Source organism: Haliotis cracherodii, unplaced genomic scaffold, assembly GCF_022045235.1.
Source record: "Haliotis cracherodii isolate W230 unplaced genomic scaffold, xgHalCrac1.p SCAF_12, whole genome shotgun sequence".
In the NCBI taxonomy this organism is placed as follows: Eukaryota; Metazoa; Mollusca; class Gastropoda; order Lepetellida; family Haliotidae; genus Haliotis; species Haliotis cracherodii.
This window is the reverse complement of record NW_027266267.1, coordinates 14,853,042-14,867,468: the sequence shown is the minus strand read 5'-3', so window position 1 is coordinate 14,867,468 and position 14,427 is coordinate 14,853,042. Positions and strand designations below refer to the sequence as shown.

Here is a 14,427-nt window from a genome sequence, read left to right as displayed (position 1 = left end):
AGACACTTCCATACACAATGACACTGTCTAGCACATGCACTCACTAGACACTTCAATACACAATGACACCGTCTAGCACATGCACTCACTAGACACTTCAATACACAATGACACTGTCTGGAACATGCACTGACAACACGGACATCATGCAGTGATAACTACTGTTACCAAGCATGGAAACTGACATGCCACTAATGCGCTACGTCCTTCCACCAACATGCTGATTAACTACAGATCTCTACTGACTCTTTGTTCTTATGACCATCAAGGGCTAGAGTCTTGACTAGTGGGTAGTGAGTGTTTGACATAGAGAAAGTGAATAAGACAAAAGACACAAAGCATGTGCAAGTTGGGGTAAGGCGGGAACAGGAGAGAATTAGATGAAACCCATTCACCCCCTTAACAGGGAAAATCAAAACAAAACTCAACATTTTGACCTTTTTTTTTTATTCATCCCTCAATTTATTTTTACAGTAAAAATATACTTGTCGAAAATTTGTAACAAATGTAGACAGAATTTGCAATCAATACTTAAAAGAATCTGTTAACACAACAGTCAAAAGAAAGTATCATTCACATTTTGATTATCACATCAAATCATGTAAGCTGCAACAAAACAACCTATCTTTTTCAATAGGGGTTAGGGTTGAAGTTGGAAGGAGTGATTGGGCTGTAGTGAGAATGGGAGTAAGGGTCTGTTTCCGGGGGTTGGGGTGTGTGAGAAGACGGCTGAAGATGTGGCGTGGGGTGAGTAGGCGGTGTGAGGTGGAGGGGGTGGTGGGTGGGTTGTGTGAGGGGGGTCGGAGTTGGTGGGGTGGAGTGGGTAGGCTGTGTGAGGGGGGTAGGAAGTGGGAAGGATGTGTGTGCTGGGGTGGGGAGTAGGTAGGCTGTGTGAGGGGGTGGGGAGCAGGTAGGCTGGGTGAGGGGGGTGGGGAGCAGGTAGGCTGTGTGAGGGGGGTGGGAAGATGGTGGGGTGGGGAGTAGGTAGGCTGTGTGAGGGGGGGTGGGGAGCTGGTGGGGGTAGGGAGTAGGTAGGCTGTGTAGGGGGGGTCGGGAGTTGGTGGGGTGGGGAGTAGGTAGGCTGTGTGAGGGGGCTGGGGAGCTGGTGGGGGTGGGGAGTAGGTAGTCTGTGTGAGGGGGTGGGGAGCAGGTAGGCTGTGTGAGGGGGGTGGGGAGTAGGTAGGCTGTGTGAGGGGGGTGGGGAGTGGGCGGGCCGAGAGGACCATGGGGTACCAGGGCGTGGTCCAGGGGAAGGTGGAGTTCAGGACACGCAACCATGATGGTAACACTAAGCTAGAGAGATTATTTGGGAGTGGCAACTGATTCTGTTGACCATACCAGTCAAGGTTAGCAGATTAAAGCAATGTAATTACATATATAGGTCAAGGCTTAATGTTGTTTATCTATGTATATCCTTATTTCGCAAATGCTGCCTTAGTAATATGTAACAGTCTCTGCACCATCCTGACCTTGAATGAGTAAGGGGCCAGTGCTTTTTTAAAATGTTTATTGACTGGACCCAACCTCCTTTTGGGCTTAGTAGTACAGAGATACTAAGTGAGAGAGTGGTGATAACACTACTCTGATAGTAAAGCAACTCCAAAATCTATAACATCTCAAGGCTAAACTTCTTACAGAGTGCATGTGAAGGAATACTTTATTTCTGATACAGTCTGTAGAAAAAAAGACACTGAACACACTCAGACTTCTGCACCCCTGGATATTTCATCATTACACATTCATACATACAGAATTCCATGATTCACTTCAGAACTGTAAGTGTTAGTAACTAGCCATGCTGCACACCCAGGCAAGCAATATGGCTACACATTCATACATACAGAATACCATGATGCACTTCAGAACTGGAAGTGTTAGTCACTAGCCATGCTGCACACCCATGCAAGCAATATGGCTACACATTCATACATACAGAATTCCATGATTCACTTCAGAACTGAAAGTGTTAGTAACTAGCCATGCTGCACACTCAGGCAAGCACAAACCAGCAGATGCACAGACAAGGCAAGATGTGTGGCATATATTCATACATTTCAATAACTGATGCTTGTAGCACACAGGTCAAGTTGTAACATCCAACTGAGAATATTTCATACAAGGAGAAATAAAAACACATCTGTAACCTTCATACATATAAATAACAATATATTTACTAAAATATCACCAGTTATACCATGTACGTGATTATAACAATATTCAGAGTAAGAGAGTCAATCTCTGAGTTGACTAGATCACAGTGCAGCCACTATTTTCAATATTCAATGTACAAATAACGCTCATATTTGCTCATATGCAAACAATAAATAATCAACAAATTATCTGGTAACAATTGATTTTGTTTTGATGTTGTTTCAAACTTACATCTGCAATCACAAAACACATGTCTTCCCACTCCTTTTTTTGATATATTAGTATATCTGTCACTATAAATGTGTTTGAAAATCCTAAAAAATATAAAAGCAATATTTTCATTAGCTGTAGTTTTGGCGGGAAACAAAAACTACATGTTTGAGACGGTCAAAGTTGTTTTCATGGGAACGCAACAAATTAAATAAATAATAACTGCAAAACACTGAAAGGCAATAGCTGAGCAGGGGGTCAGGGTGGGGACAAGACAAGGACCACGCCTTTCACTAATAATGATACTTTGGTCCTAGGCAAATGTCAAGTAGTATACGGGGTGTATGTGAAACAGAATGGATATCTTGGGAGGAAGTTTCTCACCAGATACAACAATGTGGTCCTATCCAATTACTGTAAACAGCTTTATTTCTGCGCCGTTAAAATATTGCGAATACCACACCAAAGACAATACTACTACAAGATATTTTTGCGAGTTGCCGTGTTGAGATGACCCCTCGATTACTAAACAATAGACAGCTTCTCTCCGAAGCTAGTTAATCTGAGTCCGGAAAGTTAATAATTGATAATTGACTCAACTCAGTGTCATGACTGTGAGTTTGAATGCAAAATATATAAGAAATACGCATCAGTCGGAAAGCGCACGTTAAATCTCCAAAGTAAGTAAGTAAGCAAATTGCAAAGGACACTGACGCAATCAAGCGAGGTTGGAAGAAGGCATGATTACTGTGAGGCAACAGTGACACTAATTGCTCTGTTTACACTGTCATTTGTGATGTATTGTGTGACCGTTCTGCATTCATTTGTGTTTTTAACTTATTGAGTAACTTGTGGTTCTGGTTGATGATTTCAACATTTGATGACGTGTTGCAATGAATAAAGTATGTATGTATTATTTATACTTATTTTTGCGTTTTTAATTTTTGAGATTGAGTCTCGTTCGCAAAACTCGCAATAATAAAACGGTCGCAAAAAATTCCCTGTTTACAGTATATGTTTCAACATTTTCTGTTAATCTGCACAACTCCACAAACACTGACTCGGCTAATTCCCTATCAGTGCACAGCTATACAAGCAATGATGTTTGTACCAACGAAATACTAAAATATCACATAAATGCATACAAAATTGTTTTTGATCAAAGTCACAAAAAACATGAAGCTGAGCAAGTCTAAATAAGGCAACTTGTTCACAACCCAAATAAAAAGTAAATACACTCTTAACTGAAGTCCATACAAAATTGACTTGATTTTTGCTTCATAAATATGGAAAACAAATGTTGATAAAATGCTGCCAACCATGGTCTGCATGACCCCCAACATTGGTAAATACATATCACAATTGCTTGAGATGTCTACCTCCTTTATAAACATTAAACATCAACAAGACACACCAAGAAAACTATGAGAAACATCTCCCCTATACACAGAGGCGGCCTGTGAGCATGTGACGGGGAGTCACCCACTGCACACAAGGCAATACCGACTAACTGCACAACTAAACTACCAGCCCTCTAGTCTTTCGACATCCAATTCAGAAGGTAGTATGGTTAACATAATCATGAAACCCATTATTGTCTGACCTTAAAAAATACAAATAAATTTGATCTGGCTCAAGCATTGTTAGTAATTATAAGAAAACTACCTCTATTACATCAGAGCCCTAATCCTGGTAATGATGTAATAGAGATTTGTTTTGTTCTGCAAATATGACTTTGACTAAGGCTTTGGACTAATGAGTGAATGAATGAATGGTGTACATCATGAAGTCATTTGAAACATAGTTTGATTGTTCAGAAGTAGGACATCAATAAAAATAAACAGGTGGCCATGGCTACAAGGAGGTGAGTTCCGTACATTGAGTTAACAAAGCTCCCCAGAGAAAAATAAAGGCCAAATTGTCCAAAAAGGAGAAAAATATAAAATCACCTATTCCTGCAATATCCCAGGGGACACCAGAAAGGGGTTCCAGACATTGTACCCATGTTGGGGAATCAAACCCGGGTCTTCGGCATTTTGAGCAAACACACCAACAACTCAGCTACCCCACTGCCCCAAATCAACTATGAAGGCAATTGATTGTTAAGGGAACTTGGTCACAGCATATGAAGGTAGATGAGTGTCAATTGCATATATACGTCAACAATATTAAATTGTGGCAATATTGTAAATTTTATAATAAATTGTAAATTTATATACTTATCCTATTTCAGACTATGCATTTCCTCTAATTCTTCGATCTTGGGGTGAAAACGTCCTAGAACAAAGTTTCCAGCTTGAAAAACACCACTCACCCAAACACATCCCACACATCACCAAATCACCACTGTGATCATGGTTCACGCACCACTAAAATTCCGTGCGACACGACCCCAGCGATCACCTGATCACCTGACATATCCAGCACCCTCATTCTCAATTTTTATCGCTATGGTGTTCGGACATTATTCTTGAACAGAGAATTTTTTTTTAAATTTTTTTTTTTATCTATATAAAATTTAAATACACAACCTCACTACTAAAGTTTACCATTACCAGGAAGAGAGAATGGTATTAATAACGATGTCTACTGTGTACCACCTTGCCAGAATCGGATCTCAACTTCCTTAGCTTAGTGTTTGATAGAGGTGACTGTTCGTCGGTTCAAGGTGTTGTTTGAAATGCATAGTGTGAGATAGGATAAGTTTAAAAATTTGATTTTGGAGACAAGAAACTAGGGACAGTTTGGAACACTGGAAGAGGTACATCAGCTATACCCATACAGAAGATTAGACACATCCAATACTGTATACAAACGTCTATGTCTCTAGCTTTGGAGAAATGAAAAAAGTAACAAGTTTCACAGCCACATCTACGTCGGTCCAGTGCCCAGACCCTCTGAGCAATCTTAGTGCTGCAGCCATCTTAAGCCTATGACAGTCGGTACAGCTGCTGGGTGAGATGGGGTACACATGCTGTATCTATGTCAGTAAGGCTGGTTTGCGTCATGGACTCTGACTCTGTTATTCTTTAAAACTCACATAACAATTAAAACACTGACTTCAATGGCTGGCAGATCACAGGTCTACGTCAACTACGTACTACTATCTGCACCAAAATAATAAAACATGCCTATAACAAACAAAGCAAGGAAGGCCACAAGCTGGGCGGTCAACATGCGGGGAGACAGGCTGTACAGGAGGGGCTTGATGTTGATCCGAAAGTCTCGCCGACATGCGATAACTGTACTCACCAAGAGGGCGGCCAGATCAGCCGCAATCAGCATGTAGAACACGTTGTTCCAGCCAGTGGGGGAGATGAGCCCCGTCAACAGCGGGCCCAGAGCAGCACCTGCAACATACCACGCATTAGTCCTTCCAATAAACACCTCAGTGTGTCAAGGTCAGCAATATCACAACCATATCAACTCTTGTTTTTGTTGTTGTTTTTGTGCCGCTCTCTACAATATTGGAGCTATATGACGGTGGCCTATTACTAATCAAGTGAGTGATGTTATGAGCAATTTCTCCAACATCAGGGTACGATGACAGGCAAACTAGCAAAGAAATTGCGAGTCTATTCTACTCTGATATCTCACTGGCATTTATAACAAACCTGGAGCTTATTCTTTGACGTTTCTTCACACTGATCAGCAAGTACTGTTTGATTTAGGGACAGAGTATTATATAGACCCTGTTTGGCCCACAATGAAAGTGTAAAACATTCTGCAAATTTTGTGATGTGTTCATAGGAATGAAAGTTTGACCTTGTTCTTGTGAACACTTGTGTATCATGAACATGGACAACACAAAATGTCAACTGCTGGATGAGATATGCCATCTGGTTTCTCAGCTGCTACGGACAGTATCTGCTGTCCTTATGCCTCAGTCACATATACAACTGTCACCAGACCATGTGGGGGCATCGGTGGGTTTCAACTGCTGGATGAGATATGCCATCAGGTTTCTCAGCTGCCACGAACACTATGCGCTGTCCTTATGCCTCAGTCACATATACAACTGTCACCAGACCATGTGGGGGCATCGGTGGGTTTTAGCCCACATCTGTGACACATCGGTGCAGTGGTCATGAAACCAAGATGATCGGCCAGTGGCTGAAGGGTGTCCAAAGGATTTTGGTAAAAATGGTAGGCTTGTACCGTCCAGTCTGGTCATCTGGCGGGAATCGGCTGGTAATCTCCGTATACCGGACGGTGCGGGTCCGATGTAAACTAAATCGTGCGATGCCTGGATGGACACCACCCATTTCCTGCCTGCTCTAAAAGGAGCCCGAGCAGTGCCCAGCCATCATAGTTCGTGTTCGCGGACGAATTTGCTGCAAGAACTGTATCACATTGAAGAGTGGAGGGCAAGGGGAGCTTCTGGCTCCGGCATACTGCATACGGAGCCAGGCCAGTCTCAGTGAGTCTGGAGGGACAGGCATCCTGAAGACATTCTATGCTGCTCATCCCATTCAGCCCATTATATACACTCTGGAACAGGCACCTCAACATTTCCAGTGTCCGATGAATGATACCTGCTTGGCGCTTGCTCGATGCTTGGTCGTACTCCAGTTGGTCTCCTTACGACTTGGCTTAATCGTCCGGTCACCGGACGGGAACATTCCGAGTATTGATCGACTCCCTGCAGATGACCTTTCGGGTATACTCCGGTGACCATACCACACCCGCGCACAGCAAAATTTGTCTGATTCCCTCATGGTCTGGCAACTGTCTGGAGGGTCACTGGTTGGCCGCCAAAAGATGTGTCACAGATCCATTACCGATGGGGGTGTGCACCACGGGTCACCGCAAGAAAATAACTAACTATTTTTCTTCCGATGTGTCCACCAGGCTCTTCCTGATGTAAAAAACATGGCCAATACTCACAGATGATCGTCTGGCGCCCTGTCTGGTATCTCTCAATTTTGCCGATTTTCAGCCTTTTCGGGCATCGTAAGCTAATCTTTCCTGGCATCGGTTGATATGTGACTCAGGCATTAGGAAAAATGAACCTTCCATGTACAGTTCCGCACATATAAAAATTTAAGCTTAATGGGACGTTCTTTTACAGCAGAACACTGTAATATACTCTAACCAGAATTCACAAAGGTACCCTAGCTTGGGAAGATGAATAGCACTCACAACATCACAAACCTACCTATACTTCCCGTGCCATCAATAAATGCTGTTACTGTGGCAACTGCCTTAGCATTGCCTTGGAGACTCTTGTGAGTGCCCAGATCGGCACTGACAGCTGTTGTGATGAGAGCATACGGTCCATTCACCAGTGCCCCTACCACCATGAGTAAACCTGCAAGACATCACCATACTGTAGGATAGCATCACATCACTCTAAATCAGTCAAACAAACGAATTACAATGTTGGACATATGGATGCAAGTCATGGGGTCGATCAACATAAATTTATAACAAGTGCAAAAGTGAGTGTGGCTCACTAATACCCCCGACCCGCCTAGTGTGTCAGTAGTTACAAATTAAATAGCTAGGATAGGGTTAGGGTTTGAAAAATTCATAAAAAAATGGAAAATTAATAAAAACAATATTTTTCTTTTGACTGCACCCCTCCATATGACACAGATTATATGTACTAAGTTTGAGATGAATCCACTGAATAGTTTAAGAGAAATCGCGGGAACAAAGTTTTCGGACAGACATTAGGGTTTGAAAAATTCACAAAAAAATGGCTGCACCCCTCCATATGATACAAATTATATGTACTAAGTTTGAGATGAATCCCCTGAATAGTTTAAGAGAAATCATGCGGACAAAGAAATCGGACGGATGGAACCTTGGTATAACTATATACCCCTGACATTTTGTCGGGAGTATAATTAGATAGTAGTTCAATGTAGGATAAAAATCTGAATTCTTCAAGTTTGGGGTTGGGGTATTAACCGGTTCGCATGTTGTGGTGGTTTGTCTGTGGTGACCGTGTGGCATGTTGTGGTGGTTTGTCTGTGGTGACCGTGTGGCATGTTGTGGTGGTTTGTCTGTGGTGACCGTGTGGCATGTTGTGGTGGTTTGACTGTGGTGTGTGGGGTGGCGTGAGGGGATGTTTGTCTGTGTTGTGTGGGGTGTGTGTGTTTGTCTGAGTTGTGTGGGGTGGCGTTTGTCTGTGGTGTGTGGGGTGGCGTGAGGGAGTGTTTGTCTGTGGTCTGTGGAGTGGCGTGGGGGGTTGTTTGTCTGTGGTGTGTAGGGTGGCATGGGGGGGTGTTTGTCTGTGGTGTGTGGGGTGGCGTGTTTGTCTGTGGTGTGTGGGGTGGCGTGTTTGTCTGTGGTGTGTGGGGTGGCGTGTTTGTCTGTGGTGTGTGGGGTGGCGTGTTTGTCTGTGGTGTGTGGGGTGGCGTGTTTGTCTGTGGTGTATGGGGGGCACGGGAGGGGGGGTTTGTCTGTGGTGTGTGTGGTGTGTGGGGGGGTGTTTGTCTGGTGTGTGGGGTGGCGTGGGGGGTGTTTGTTTGTGGTGTTCGGGGTGCTGTGTGTGGTGTGGGGTGGTGTTTGTCTGTGGTGTGGTGTGGTGTGGTGTGTGTGTGTGGGGGGATGTTTAGCTGTGGTGTGGTGTTTGTCTGTGGTGTGTGGGGTGGTGTGTGTGGTGTGTGTGTGGGGGTGTTTCTCAAGTGTGTGGGGTGGTGTGGGGGGGTGTTTGTCTGTGGTGTGTGGGGTGGTGTTGCTGTTGCACCACAACATCTGTTGTGCCATGCTGTGATAACATTTATGGTTGGTGTGATCTTCTGTTTGAAAACCTCAGTGAGGATGTTAACTTTAAACGTCTTTTGGTATGACGTGGCCAGGGGATCAAACCGACCTTCCGCTCTCCAGGCACGGGTAGCAGTCGAGTTAGGCAATGCAAGTTGCTGTGCAGAGTTTTGTCCCATGGTAAATGTCTGAGACCTGCATCACTTTGGAAGTTCCTCCCACATTAAGCTAACACACCGTGACATAACTGGATACTGTTAAAAGCACTCACTACTCCAATTTTGGAATTCTTTACTGACAACAGCTTCAGACGTGATTGCATGTCTTAAATATACTGTTATTGGCTGATAAGAAGCTCTGTTGACTTACATATGTTCCGTGTGTAGTCTAAACTTCCAAACAGGTCATACACATACATCTGAAAACAGAACATTGACATAAGGCAACCAGTGGAGGACAACATGGACAGGTACAGCTCAGTGTAAGAGGTGGCCAGTCATTGATGTCGCCATCTAGGATCTTGAATTTATTAAAAAGTGCTTATTGCACCAAGACAAAAAAACACTATTCATGTTGGGGCAAAATGTAAAAAGAACATATAAGGAGACAATGGGACACTAGAGCTTGTTTGTTTGTTGTTTAATGCTTCACTCAGCAATATTCCAGCTATAGACGACAGTCTATAACTAATCAAGTCTTGTCTAGACGATCCAGTGATTGACATCATGAGCATCAATCCAAGCAATTGGGATACGATGACATGCATCAACCAAGTCAGTGAGCCTGACCACCCGACCCTGTTAGTTGCCTCTTACGACAAGCATAGGTTCCTGGAGACCTATTCTATCCCGGATTGTCACGGATCTGGCACTACAGTGGACACTATGGCACTACAGCAGATAATTTGGCACTAAAGTGGACACCATGGCACTACAACAGATAATTTGGCACTACAACAGATAATTTGGCACTACAGTAGACACCATGGCACTACAACAGATAATTTGGCACTACAGTAGACACCATGGCACTACAACAGATAATTTGGCACTACAACAGATAATTTGGCACTACAGTGGACACCATGGCACTACAACAGATAATTTGGCACTACAGTAGACACCATGGCACTACAACAGATAATTTGGCACTACAACAGATAATTTGGCACTACAGTGGACCATACTGACCATAGGGGCTGCCAGGAACAACATGACCATGCATGTCGATGCCCTTGCCCCTGTGAAGTCCGATATCACACCCGCTAAGATTCCACCTGGTAAGAAAATCACATTTTCAGAATATTTCAAAAGCATTAAGTTAACATATTCCTCCTTCAAACACATTTTAATATTAACTCATTTAATTTATTTGATTTAATAATAAACATATAAACCTTTATCATAATAATGGAAGTTATTTTCTATATGACACTTCCTAATCTCATTCTACATGCATGTTAACTGGCACTGGAGAGAGGAATATATATCATGTAATGAAAAGAAACACACAAGTTAGTAGATGAAAGAGCAACAACAGCAATCGATGGACTAAACAACCTACCAATAATTCCTCCAACATCAAACAATGCTGAGAGGTCAGCTGAAGTCTGTGCACTGTAACTTGCTGAAAACATACATTAAAAAACAGGGAAATAAACATGACTGCACACTGTAAATGTATGCTCAGAGTTAATTAAATCTAAATGATTAAAATATTTCAGTGCATTTTGCAAACACAGACATTGTCAGGAACAAAACTTTCCTCTGAATTTTGTCACTTTGCCTGACTATACTATTATTCAAGAGTCAGAAATCAACGGATGTCTGCTGAAGTTAAGCAAAGGGAGATAACTCATTATCACAATCAGCTAGCTTCAGACACAGACTGTTAGTTGTTTAACGTCGCACTCAGCAATATTCCAGCTATATGACAGTGGTCTGTAAATAATTGAGTCTGGACCAGACATTCCAGTGATTGATATCATTAGCACTGATCATTAAATTGGGATCGGAGACATGCATCAACCAAGTCAGTGAGCCTGACCACACTATCCCATTAGTCATCCCCTACTGACCTAGACCTACTGTCTACCCGGATTGTCATAGGTGAGGCAGACTGTAAAGGGTCCTTCCTGTCGCAAGCTATTACTTACTTTTTGCAGAGATGTATTTTGGCAGCCAGAACAGAAATGTGTAGCTGACCAATTTTGCAAAGAACAGACAGAGGGCAAACTCTACCACACCCTGAAACAAGAGAGAACACTTAGAAACAAAACATATCATCACTGATAATTCACTGACCGTGTCAAAACTCACAAAAACTTATAGTCAGACCAGAGGATTGTGTCAGTCTTCCTGAGGCAAGGAAGTTAACTGACTATAAAAGTCCAGTTTCCACCGTTGCCGAGCAAGGCAGGAATACTGGAGTTACATTTTGGCTTGACTAACAAGTCTATGCTAGTCCAATCAAAATCGCCTATTGAAATTAACATCCGGTTCATAAAAAACATAGCAACTGCCGTGCAGATTTCGGTCAACTGAAAGATTTGCAGAGCATTTGTGCCATCAATTGGCTGATGAAAAAGATTTTCCAAATATTTTCATGTTTTTAATCAAAGTGCTCAAGTGATTTGATGCACTTTGCGAGATTAGACCTGTTTCATTATGATAAAGATCTTGGTTATTGATCAGATTGTCTTGACTGGGAGCAGCCATTTATTTGAAGCAAATTGACCACATGAGAGCAACTAGGAGCTACTTCCTGGTATTGTCATGGCGCCACATTGTGTGCTACTTAATGGTATTCTCTTGACGTCACATATTGAATTACTTTCTGGTATTCTCATGGCGCCACATTGTGTGCTACTTAATGGTATTCTCATGGCGCCATATTGTGTGCTACTTACTAGTATTCTCATAGTGCCACATTGTGTGCTACTTACCGGTATTCTCATGGCGCCATATTGTGTGCTACTTACTAGTATTCTCATGGTGCTACATTGTGTGCTACTTACTAGTATTTTCATGGTGCCACATATTTTGCTACTTCCTGGTATTCTCATGGCACCACATTGTGTGCTACTAGTATTCTCATGGTGCCAAATATATTGCTACTTCCTGGTATTCTCTTGGCGCCACATTGTGTGCTACTTACCGATATTCTCATGGTGCCACATTGTGTGCTACTTAACGTTATTCTCATGGCGCCACATTATGTGCTACTTCCTGGTATACTCATGGCGCCACATTGTGCGCTACTTCCTCGTATTCTTATGGCACGACATATTTTGCTACTTACCGGTATTCTCATAGCGCCTAGTATTGTGATAGCTTTGTCCTCTTTCTTCTTCAACAGGGGCTGCAATGACAAGAATGGCACTGAAACACTGCACAGCCTCACAAGTACACTCAAGAGTGAATTCAGACAAAAGGCGTCGGGATCACCCAGTGATGTACATACATAGGTTCAACCAAAGGATAAATGTTCACATTTTACCCAAGTTATTATATCTATGGAAATGTTAAGGAATGTGAACTTCAAGGAGTCCTTGTCCATTCACAACAGATTCAATTCTTAAAGAGTTGTGGTGTTGCTAGTTAAACAGCAAAAAGCTCACCTCGTCATCGCGGTCGGCATCGTCATACTTGGAAGAAGTTGCCGGGACCTCCACATCCACCTCCACATTAACGGCAACCACGCTCTACAAGACAAACATCAGGAGGTGAAGTAAACACAGCTTTGTAAGCTGATGTTAAAACAACAGTCATTGTATGATATAACAGGCACAGGTCTGTAGGAATTGAGAGATGGTGAAACATTACAGTCAGATTCTAAAGGATGGCAATTTAAGAGGCAAAGATTATAGACGATAGCAGTACTAGACAGAAATATTATAAAGGATAGCAGTGCTAGAGGGAAAGATTATAAAGGAAGGCAGAGCTAGAGGGAAAGATTATAAAGGATGGCAGTGCTAGAGGGAAAGATTATAAAGGATGGAGTGCTAGAGGGAAAGATTATAAAGGATGGCAGTGCTTTAGTGAAAGATTATAAAGGATAGCAGTGTTAGCTAGAAATATTAAAAAGGATGGCAGTGCTAGAGGGAAAGATTATAAAGGATGGAGTGCTAGAGGGAAAGATTATAAAGGATGGCAGTGCTAGAGGGAAAGATTATAAAGGATGGAGTGCTAGAGGGAAAGATTATTAAGGATGGCAGTGCTAGAGGGAAAGATTATAAAGGATGGCAGTGCTAGAGGGAAAGATTATAAAGAGTGGCAGTGCTAGAGGGAAAGATTATAAAGGATGGAGTGCTAGAGGGAAAGATTATAAAGGATGGAGTGCTAGAGGGAAAGATTATAAAGGATGGCAGTGTTAGCTAGAAATATTAAAAAGGATGGCAGTGCTAGAGGGAAAGATTATAAAGGATGGAGTGCTAGAGGGAAAGATTATTAAGGATGGCAGTGCTAGAGGGAAAGATTATAAAGGATGGCAGTGCTAGAGGGAAAGATTATAAAGAGTGGCAGTGCTAGAGGGAAAGATTATAAAGGATAGCAGTGCTAGAGGGAAAGATTATAAAGGATAGCAGTACTTAACAAAAGTATTACAAAGGATAGCAGTGCTAGACAGAAGTATTACAAAGGATAGTATGGCTAGGCAGAAAGATTAATATAAGGGATAGCAGAACCAGAGGGAAAGATTATTATGCTACAGGTGAACACGTACAGTTCCCTGGTGATCGGGTAAGCTGCAGCCAACATCTTCTGGTCCTGAAACAGTGGGAAGAGTACATTAGAATCTTGTAGTTTACCCCACAGATGTGTGTGTTGATTGTTTACATGAGCTGTGCCTGACCTTCACTGGTGCAACCACTATCACACTCACTGCTGATCATGTTCATGTACAGTCAAACACCAATGTGTCCAACTTGGATGTGTTAAACTTACACTTGTCTAGGAGTAAGTGCTGGGTCTCCGCGTATACCTTATTTATTCATCATTTTCGGTTGTGTCAAACCCCAGAAAACTCAAAGTATTTATGTACAGTAAACTACCGTTATAACGAACACACTTATAACGAACTGACTGATATAACGAACTTACTTTTTGGCCCCGACTACTTGCTGTAGTCATGCTGTATATGTACTTATAACAGTTTTAACGAACTAAAATTAGTAGTCCCTTTGAGTTCGTTATAACCGTAGTTTACGGTAGGTCCCTTCAACTTCGACACAACGATGTTTGACTCTATATCAAAACAGTAAGATCTCACTTGTTTTTTGCAATATATATGACAATTGGTTGCATGCTATTATGGTGTTTTTAATTTTGCTGAAAAGATTGATCAGTGCAACAG

General features: G+C 42.3%; 1 protein-coding gene across 2 annotated transcripts in view; it reads right to left on the bottom strand.

Moving 5' to 3' along the window:
• LOC139458198 (glucose-6-phosphate exchanger SLC37A2-like) overlaps positions 1 to 14,427 on the bottom strand; it is a 62,362-nt gene that overhangs the window by 6,924 nt on the left and 41,011 nt on the right. Inside the window, exons 8-16 of one of the 2 annotated variants that reach the window (XM_071239546.1) lie at positions 13,798 to 13,841; positions 12,695 to 12,778; positions 12,376 to 12,435; positions 11,231 to 11,321; positions 10,639 to 10,701; positions 10,266 to 10,351; positions 9,445 to 9,493; positions 7,520 to 7,672; positions 5,614 to 5,711 (exon numbers count right to left, since the gene is read on the bottom strand). In XM_071239546.1, the coding sequence (XP_071095647.1) occupies positions 5,614 to 5,711; positions 7,520 to 7,672; positions 9,445 to 9,493; positions 10,266 to 10,351; positions 10,639 to 10,701; positions 11,231 to 11,321; positions 12,376 to 12,435; positions 12,695 to 12,778; positions 13,798 to 13,841 (728 nt within the window). Of the gene's footprint in view, positions 1 to 1,947; positions 5,712 to 7,519; positions 7,673 to 9,444; positions 9,494 to 10,265; positions 10,352 to 10,638; positions 10,702 to 11,230; positions 11,322 to 12,375; positions 12,436 to 12,694; positions 12,779 to 13,797; positions 13,842 to 14,427 lie in introns of those variants that run through there. The other variant, XM_071239545.1, reaches the window with a different exon arrangement.